Here is a 10503-nt window from a genome sequence, read left to right as displayed (position 1 = left end):
ACGAGGGAGAGGCTGGCCGAGAAGACGCTGCTGTCGGAGGCGAGAGTCCAGGTGAGGGAAGGGAGGAGAGAAACGTTTGGAGGGTTTGGTTTGGTTTTGGGGAAACGTTTTTTTTTTTTTTTTTTTTTTTTTTTTTTGAAGGGAGAATAGATATAGAGAATAGAGAATAGAGAGGAAGATAGGTAAGAACGTTTGGGAAGATGGAGGGTTTTGTTTAGTTCAGTTTTGTGGGAACGTTTGGGAAGATAGGATAGACGGGAACGTTTGGGAAGATAGGATAGACGGGAACGTTTGGGAAGATAGGATAGACGGGAACGTTTGGGAAGATAGGATAGACGGGAACGTTTGGGAAGAGAGTGTGAGAGGAGGGTGAGTGAGAACGTTTATTTTAAAACGTTTGTGCTTGTGAGAGGACGATGAATGAGGAAAACGTTTAGGAAGAAAAACAAAAAACAAAACAAAAACGTGGGAGAACGATCAATGAAAACGTTTTGGAAATAACATTTAAAGAGATTTAAAATTTAAAAAAACGTTTTGAAATTGATACTCGGAAAGAACTTCTGTCACGCGAACATTTAAAGAACTTTTAGCAAGCTTGTTTCATAAGAATGTTATTTTTGGATAAGGTTCACAGAATATCATAATTTTTTTTTGATAATAATAATAACTATATAAGTCGTCATTCCTTTTATGGCCAAGGTAGTTAGGAGGAACGGACTACATATAACAGAGAGGCTTATAACTCAATGCATAATATTGTGTTGTTAAGTGTAGCAGGGTGTAATGCAGACATGTGATAATTATCGTAATGATAATAATAATGATAATGATGATAACAATAATGATGATGACAATAATAGTAACGATGATAATTATAATGATAATAGTAATGATAAGAATAGGAATAATGATAATGATAGTAATAATGATAATAGTAATAATAATGATGATTATGATAATGATGATAATAACAATAATAATGATAATAATAATAATGATAATGATAATAATAGTAATGATAATAATAATAATAATAATAATAATAATAATAATAATAATAATAATAATAATGATAACAATAATAATAATAATAATAATAATAATAATAATAGTGCTAATAATAATAATGATAATAATGATAATGATTACAATAATAATAATAACAATAATGAGAATGATAATAATATTAGTAGTAATGATAATAATAATCGTAATAATAATGATAATAGTAATAATAATAATAATAATGGCAATAATTGTGTTAATGATAACAATAATGATAACATTGATAACAACAGATTACCAGATGTGAAACAGAGTAATAAGACAAATGATGATAATAGCAGAACAGTTAATAATTATAGTAAAGATATGAGAATACCAGTAGTAAAAGGAACGTAAAATATATATATAAAAAATGTATGATGCTACGAATATATATATATCTGAATTCAGTATATAGTGGAATAGTGAATAATGACATTATACTTGGCCTATGATGTGATATAGTGACATGGTACAGTAATTGCTTAGGTGGTATAGTGAATGATGCTATGACATACTGAAGGATGATGTGGTATATCGGAGAGGGATATAGTGAAAGATTATACGATATAGTGAATAGTGAATCGTTATAGTGAATGATGATACGTTATAGTGAATGATGAATTAATATAGTGAATGATGAATCGATATAGTGGATGATCTGATGTGATGAAGGAGAAGAAAAAAAGACTTTTTCACCGTACCATAACAAAGCACCATAAATAATTTTCTAGTCTTGGTTTGTGATTTAAGAGAGAGACACTTCACACGTGCATTGTCTATGGTAATGGTCGTGTAAACTAGATAAATGTAGGATATAAATAGAAATAAATTATACAGCACAGCGGGATGCAGTATTCCGTATGAGGAGGCTAGCATAGTCAAAGTCAAAACATTTTATTCCATTAATTACAATGGTTATTCTTTACATAAATACATTCATATCTAGCATATTGTAAAAAGGTTGTTGAATGTACCAGGTGTATATGCTGGTTACAACATATCCAGAACATATTTTGATGATTTTTTTCTTTTTACGTTTGTAATTAAGTGGTATATCTCTAACGTATCATACTACAGCTGGTCTATTTTTTGATATATCCAAGTAGTTGAATGTTTATGTTTTTAATGAGTAATGATAGAAGTAAAGTATAATCAGATAGTATAACAGAGAATATATAATCGAAAGGAGGATTTGAGTATATCCCACTCTATTTCCAAAGCCACTTCCTCAAAATTAAGTATATCAGTATATCATTGGGGCCTTACCATGGACATACAGCTTAACCAGTAGTATTTGAGTATATCCAAGTATACAATATATTCACATTAAAGTGTATATCAGGGGAAGAGTCACTATTGTAAGTATAAGAAATAAGTGGCTTAAAGGGCAGCAGTGAGCGAGTCCTATGTAAGTGAGTAAGTGAGGATGTAAGTGAGTGAGTGAGTAAGTGAATGATTACGTAAGTAGGTAGGTAGGCAAGCATGTAAGTAATTAGGTAGGCAAGTAACTGAGTAAGTTAATAAGTAAGTAGGTAGGTAGGCAAGCATGTGAGTAAGTAGGTAGGCAAGTAACTGAGTAAGTTAATAAGTAAGTAGGTAGGTAGGCAAGCATGTGAGTAAGTAGGTAGGCAAGTAACTGAGTAAGTTAATAAGTAAGTAGGTAGACAAATAAGGAAGTAAATAAATAGGTAGACAAGTAAGTAGGTAGACAAAAAATAAGTAAGTAAATAAATAGGTAGACAAGTAAGTAAATAAGTAAGTAGGTAGACAAGAAAGTAAATAAATAGGTTAAGTAAGTAAATAAGTAAGTAGGTATACAAATAATTAAGTAAATAAGTAAGTAGGTAGACAAATAATTAAGTAAATAAGTAAGTAGGTAGACAAATAAGTAAGTAAATAAGTAAGTAGGTAGACAAATAATTAAGTAAATAAGTAAGTAGGTAGACAAATAAGTAAGTAAATAAATAAATAGGTAGACAAATATGTAAGTAAATAAATAGGTAGACAAATATGTAAGTAAATAAATAGGTAGACAAATAAGTAAGTAAATAAGTAAGTAAGTTGACAAATAAGTTAGTAAATAAATAAGTAGGTAGACAATTAAGTAAGATAAATAAGTAAGTAGGTAGACAATTAAGTAAATAAGTAAGTAGGTTGACAAATGAGTAAATAAGTAAGTAGGTAGACAATTAAGTAAATAAGTAAGTAGGTTGACAAATAAGTAAGTAAATAAGTAAGTAGGTTGACAAATAAGATCAATAAGTAAGTAGGTAGACAATTAAGTAAATAAGTAAGTAGGTTGACAAATAATTAAGTAAATAAGTAGGTAGACAAGTAAGCAGGCTAATAAGTAAGCACCAGGCAGCAGCACCCGGAGCCCGCGAGTAACTCCCGCCTGGTTTGTGACAGGTGTGGTTTTCCAACAGACGGGCCAAATGGAGGCGCCACCAGCAGCTAAGCGTGCTCCGCCCCTACTCCTCCTCCGACGACCCTCTCCCCCACTCCCCGAGGACGACCTCGCCTTACTCCGAGGGCGTGTCGAGCCCCGACATGCGCCGCTCCCCGACCCCTCCGTCCCCGTGCCCCGCGTCAGCTCCCCTGGCGGCGCCTCCGTCGTCGTCCGGCAGCCGGCCGAGCCCCGGGGGCTGTGCCTCCCCCACCAGCCCCTCCAGCGCCTGCTCCACCACCACCACCACCACCACCTCGGCGCCGGCAGGAGGTTCCACCCCTGGCGGCCAGTCGGCGGCGCTGGGGCGGCGCTCCCCGCGGCCGGCCTCGACCTCTCCGCCGCCCCCCCCTCCCCTGGGGGCGCACCCTCGCCTGCTCTCACCCCTTCCCCAACCTCCGCCTTCACCCGCATCGGCCGCCGCCCTCAACCTCTCCATGCCGCACCCGCTGCCCCACGCCCATCTCCGCCACAGCCCGCCCATCTCGACCTCAGCCCACCTCGGGCGCCTGAGCAGCCGCCCGCCGCCGCCGCCCTTGCTGCCAGCCAGCCTGCTCTCGCTGCCCCAGTACCCAGGCTTCTCACTCGGGCGTGACCTCACTCTCACGCCCATCAACCTCTCCAGCGCCCACGCCCGTGAGATCATGGCCGCCCAGGCTCGCTGCCTGCTCAAGTCGGCCGCCCAGAGCGCCCACTATAAGGACGAGGAGGAGGAGGAGGACAGCGACATCGAGATCGACCTCGACGCGAAGGAGGACAAGGAGAAGGAAGAGGAGGAGGAGGAGGAGGAGGTGGTCGAGGCGCAGGACCTGAGCGTCAAGAGGAGAAGGACGGAGAGCGAGGAGAAGGAGGAGGCCAAGGAGGAGGAGAGGAGCGCCGAGCAGACGGAGGAGGAAGAAGCCAAGCAGGAGAAGATGGAGGATGCCTGAGCGAGGACCGAGACTCGGGACAAGATTATCTCCCGTTTAAGGTAATTTATTCACCGATTCATCCCATCAAGGAGGCCGAATGCTGACTCTCTGACAAAGGAACACCCAGTGACTCATTCATCAGTGTCAGCTGCCGAAGAAACATTCGCCGAAGCGGTTTCAACCCTCGAAGCTTCACGAAGCGTTTCACTCACGGTTTCGAAGCCTCAGTCAACTCCTTTATATCTCTTACTCGTAAACAAATGGAAATAAAATAAGAAAAATAAATGTTACTCAATACATTTTTTATAAGGAGATTCAGCGACATCAACGACTGTCACAAACCTAAGAAATACTTAATCAAAAAAATGTTAAACGACAAACTCAGATTTATGTATATATAGGTTTAAGACTGATGACGTGCTGGTCAGTTTTTATTTTCTTTTTCTTTTTTTATTTATTTATTATTATTTTTTTTAATCATGAAATCCATGACTAAAAGTGCACAAAAGATTGAGCTTAAGTACTTATGAATGAAAGATAGTTGTAAAGATATCATGCACAAGTTACTGATACTTATTTGTATAAAATAGTTGTGTACAGTAGAAGTGGGTGATTTTGACCCTTATAGGAAGCTGAAGGAAAAAATAGGATTCTCCTATTTATTTCATCTCTGTGAATAAGTAAACAACGAAAAAAATAGTTTGAGTATATGTATTTGAAATATGTACATATATATATATATACATACATACATACATATATATATATATATATATATATATATATATATATATATATATATATATATATATATATATATATATATATATATATATATATATATATATATATATGTTTATATGTATATTGTATATATATGTATATTTGTATATATGTATATGCATAAATAAATATTTTCATATATATATATGTATATGTATATATTTATATGTATGTATATGTATATATGTATACATGTATATATGTATATATGTGTGTATATATGTATATATGTGTGTATATATATATATATGTATATATATATATATATATATATATATATATATATATATATATTTGTGCATATATATGTATATATATATATATATATATATATATATATATATATATATATATATATATATATATATATATATATATATATTTGTATGTATGTATATATATATATATATATATATATATATATATATATATATATATATACATAAATATGTACAAATATATATATATATATATATATATATATATATATATATATATATATATATATATATATATATATATATATATATATATATATATATATAACCTTCGAGAAACTCTTGTCCGTAGGCTAGACACACAGTAGTAGAAGAGGCACCAAAGACGTATTTTGTATCCATCTTCTCGCGTTTTCTTTCTCTCTTTTGTTACTGTTGTACATAGTTCCTTTCTTCGTTAAAGGTAACAAACCAAAACTGAATCAAACGCATTTAATTTTAAGGTTTAATTAATGTTTCTGTTGGACGAGAAATGTCTCCTGCCACATATTGATGGCAACGACGACTTGTATTTGTAAATATGTATATATATATATATATATATATATATATATATATATATATATGTATGTATATACATATACATGTATACATATATATGTATATGTATATAAATATGCATATACTTGTGTATATACATATGTATGTATAAATATATGTATATATAAATATATGTATATATAAATATATGTATATATAAATATATGTATATATATATTATATATATATATATATAATATATATATATATATATATATATATATATATATATATATATATATAAATATATATGAATATATATATACATACATACATACATATACATATGCACACACATGCATAAACATACATGTACATATATGTATATGTATATATGTATGTATGTATATATATGTGTGTGTATGTTTATATGTATGTATGTATATACATTCGCATTTATATATGTATGCATAAATAAGTTAGCCAAAGAGGTAGACCCAAGCCAATGTAAAGTGATCTCGGCTTTATTTATTTGATTTAATAATTTAGTGAAAGAAAGTGGAAAGTGGAGATGAGAGAGAGAAGGAAGGAGAGAGAAGGAAGGAGAGAGATAGAGAGAGAAGGAAGGAGGGAGAGAGAGAGAGAAGGAAGGAGAGAGAGAGAGAGAAGGAGGGAGGGAGAGAGAGAAGGAAGGAGGGAGAGAGGGAGAAGGAAGGAGAGAGAGAGAGAGAAGGAAGGAGGGAGAGAGAGAGAAGGAAGGAGGGAGAGGGAGAGAGAAGGAAGGGAGAGAGACGGATAAATAACCGGAAGGGAGATGGAAATGAGCGGATGAGGTGAAAAGTGAAAGAGAATGATAGGGTGAAGGGGTAAGCAGACAGGATGTGAGGCGAAGAGGAGGAGGAGGAGGAGGAGGAGAAAGAAGAGAAATAAAAGGAAAGAGACAGAAAAAATAGAATGAAAATGGAACAAGTGACATAAAAATACAAAGAAACAAGGAAGTGACAAAAGAAGACTAAAAAAAGAAAGTAAGAAAAAATATGAAATTAACCCTTCTTTTCCCTCCCTCCAAAAGTGTCCGATTGCCTGCATTCTCTCACGACGTAGACGAAGTCGAAGCCAAACTCAGCATCCGAACACGCGCTCCGACGGAAATAAACAAAACAGAAAACGTACCAAAACAAAACAAACTTTTAATTATATTCTTTTCTCTCCTCCCAAGAAATGCAATCATTATATATCATCGTCACTCACCTCTCATCCTAGATCTATATAAGAAATAAAGCAACGATGGAAATTAGTAATAAGATTAAGATATATAAATATATTAAAAGAAAAGTGAATCTTTGCCAGGCTTATATTTTTGCACGTGCCGTAGTAATGTTAAGTGTGTGTGTGCACAGTAAAGGTGTGTGGCATGGAATGTTGAAGTTTTATTTCACCCTTATGTACATTTTACTGCGTGTGTAAGTTTGTGAGTGTGTCTGTTTGACAGAGGGAGGGAGAGAGAGAGGGGGGGGTGAGGGAAGGAGGGAGGGAGGGAGAGAGGGAGAAAGACAGAGAGGAAGAGAGGGAGAAAGACAGAGAGGGAGAGAGGGAGAAAGACAGAGAGGGAGAGGGATGGAGAAAGACAGAGAGGGAGAAAGACAGAGAGGGAGAAAGACAGAGAGGGAGAGAGGGAAGGAAAGACAGAGAGGAAGAGAGGGAGAAAGACAGAGAGGGAGAGAGGGAGAAAGACAGAGAGAGAGAGAGAGAGCAAGGGAGAGGGAGAGAGTGGGAGAGAGGGGAGAGAGAAGAGAGGGAGAAAGACAGAGAGGGAGAGAGGGAGAAAGACAGAGAGGAAGAGAGGGAGAAAGACAGAGAGAGAGAAAGCGACAGAGAGGGAGCGAGAGGGAGAGAGGGAGAGAGGGAGAGACGGAGAGAGGGGGAGAGGGGGAGAGGGGGAGAGAAGAAGAGAGGAAGAGAGGAAGAGAGGAAGAGAGGGGGAGAGGGGGAGAGGGGGAGAGGGGGAGAGAGAGAGAGAGGGAGAGAGGGAGAGAGGGAGAGAGAGAGAGAGAGAGAGAGAGAGAGAGAGAGAGAGAGAGAGAGAGAGAGAGAGAGAGAGAGAGAGAGAGAGAGAGACAGAAAAGAGAGAGAAAGAGAGGGGGAGGAGAGGGAGGGAGGGAGGGAGAGGGAGGGAGGGAGGGAGGAGAGAGAGGGAGAGAGGGAGAGAGAGGAGAGAGGGGAGAGAGGGAGAGAGGGAGAGAGAGGAGAGAGAGGGGGAGGTAGAAAGAGGAAAAGAAACGGAGAGAGAGAGAGAGAGAGAGAGAGAGAGAGAGAGAAAGAGAGAGAGAGAGAAAGAGAGAGAGAGGAGAGAGAGTAGAGAGAGGGTGAGAGAGAGAGAAAGATAGAGAGAGAGAGAGAGAGAGAGAGAGAGAGAGAGAGAGAGAGAGAGAGAGAGAGAGAGAGAGAGAGAGAGAGAGAGAGAGAGGGGGAGGTAGAAAGAAGAAAAGAAACGGAGAGAAGAGAGAAAGAGAGAGAGAGAGAGAGAGAGAGAGAGAGAGAGAGAGAGAGAGAGAGAGAGAGAGAGAGAGAGAGAGAGAGAGAGAGAGAAAGAGAGAGAGAGGGATGAGAAGTCGGAAGAAGGGCTCCTGGGACAAATGGAGGAAGAGAACAAAACAAAACAAAAAGTGAATAAAAGATAAAAGTCGGTAAAAAATATATATATAAGTACATGGATAGAAAGAGATAGAAATGGAATATCAATCGATTTTTAAATAGATAGATACAGGTATACCCAAACCAATTAATAAATGAATGGAAATAAAAACCCAAATACCTTATACAAATAAAAATAAACATAACTGAATAAACCCGACGAAAATAACAATAATGAAAAAGAAAGCAAAGAAAGAAAGAAAGAAAAAATTAACGAAAATCAGTAAAAAAAAGAAAAATATCTCCCAACGAAAATAACAAAAATGAGAAAGAAAGCAAAGAAAAGAAAGAAAAAATTAACGAAAATCAGTAAAAAAAAAAAGAAAAATATCTCCCGACGAAAATAACAATAATGAAAAAGAAAGCAAAGAAAAGAAAGCAAAAAAATATCGAAAATCAGTAAGAAAAATAAAATAGAAAGAAAATAAAATAAAAAAACAGCAAAAATAATAAATAAATAAATAATAATGAAATAAAAAAATCTCCCATCCATCCCTTCCTTTTCAAACCAACGCATACAATCAATCCACAAAAAAACGAAACAAAAAGAGATATAGAGAGATATAAAAAAAAAAACGAAAAACGAAAAAAAAAGAAATAGAAAAAAAGGCATCCATAAAACAAAAGAAAACGAAAGAAAAAGAGAGAGAAAGAGAGAACAAAAAACAAAAAAACAAAAAAAAACACGAAAAACTAAAAAAAAAAGATAGAAAAAAATAGAATAAAAAAAGGCAATACATTAACCCTGCCGTTAACGAAGTATGACAGGGCGATGACTGGCCGTTATTACCGCCAATGAAAATCAATGGCGTCCGGTAATGGCCAATCAGAAGCAGGTAATTACATCGGCGACGAAACAAAAGACCATCGCCAACCGCCGTCGAAACTTTTTTTTTTTTTTTTTTTTTTTTTTTTTTTTTTTGAGGAGGAGGAGGAGAAGGAGGAAGAGGAGGAGGAGGAGGAGGAAGAGGAGGAGGGGTGGATGGGGGGAGGGGTGGATAAAGAGGAAGAGGAGAGAGGGTGGGTATTTTTTTCTTCTTTTTTCTTTTTTTTTTTTGAGGGGGAGAAAGAAGGAGGAGGAGGGGGAGAGAGGGGATGAGAGAGGTGGGGGCGGATAAAGAGGAAGAGGGGAGGTAGGGGATAGGATGAGGGGGGGGAGAGGGGGATGAGGGGGGGGGAGAGGGGGTGGGATTGGATAAAGAGGAAGAGGAGGGAGGGGTAGGGATGAGGGTATGGGGGGAAGGGGTGGTTTGGATAAAGAGGAAGAGGAGGAGAAGGAGGACCAGGGGGGGGGGGAGGATAAAGATGAAGAGGAGGGAGAAGGACACAGGGGGTGGATAAAGAGGAAGAGGAGGAGAAGGAGGGACCAGGGGGGGGGGGAGTGGATAAAGAGGAAGAGGAGGAGAAGGACAAGGGGGTGGATAAAGAGGAAGAGGAGGAGAAGGAGGACCAGGGGGGGGGGAGTGGATAAAGAGGAAGAGGAGGAGAAGGACAAGGGGGTGGATAAAGAGGAAGAGGAGGAGAAGGAGGACCAGGGGGGGGGAGTGGATAAAGAGGAAGAGGAGGAGAAGGACAAGGGGGTGGATAAAGAGGAAGAGGAGGAGAAGGATGACCAGGGGGGGGGGGAGTGGATAAAGAAGAAGAGGTAGGGGTGGGGATGAGGGTGGGGGGAGGGAGGTTTGGATAAAGAGGAAGAGGAGGGGGGATGGGGAAGAGGGGGGGAGAGTAGGATGGAGAGAGCGAGGAAGGAAGTGGGAGGAGGAAAGGGAGGGATAAAGAAGAGAGAGAGAGAGAGAGAGGGAGGAAGAAGAAAGGAAGAGGGAGAGGGGAGGGGAAGGATAATGATGAGAGAGAGAGAGAGGAA

The 10503-nt window shown here is 37.9% G+C and overlaps 1 protein-coding gene across 2 annotated transcripts in view; it reads left to right on the top strand.

Moving 5' to 3' along the window:
• Nucleotides 1-4555, top strand: part of LOC113802863 (paired box protein Pax-6) — a 36345-nt gene extending 31790 nt beyond the window's left edge. Inside the window, exons 5-6 of one of the 2 annotated variants that reach the window (XM_070126912.1) lie at nucleotides 1-51; nucleotides 3457-4555. The exon at nucleotides 1-51 is cut by the window's left edge and continues 173 nt beyond it. In XM_070126912.1, the coding sequence (XP_069983013.1) occupies nucleotides 1-51; nucleotides 3457-4422 (1017 nt within the window). In that variant the 3' untranslated portion in view covers nucleotides 4423-4555. The remainder of the gene's footprint in view (nucleotides 52-3456) is intronic. The other variant, XM_070126913.1, reaches the window with a different exon arrangement.
• The last annotated feature ends 5948 nt before the right edge of the window (nucleotides 4556-10503 follow it).

This window comes from Penaeus vannamei, chromosome 11 (genome assembly GCF_042767895.1).
Source record: "Penaeus vannamei isolate JL-2024 chromosome 11, ASM4276789v1, whole genome shotgun sequence".
Classification (NCBI taxonomy): domain Eukaryota; kingdom Metazoa; phylum Arthropoda; class Malacostraca; order Decapoda; family Penaeidae; genus Penaeus; species Penaeus vannamei.
Note: the sequence above shows the minus strand (reverse complement) of the source record. Positions and strands in the feature narration are given on the sequence as shown.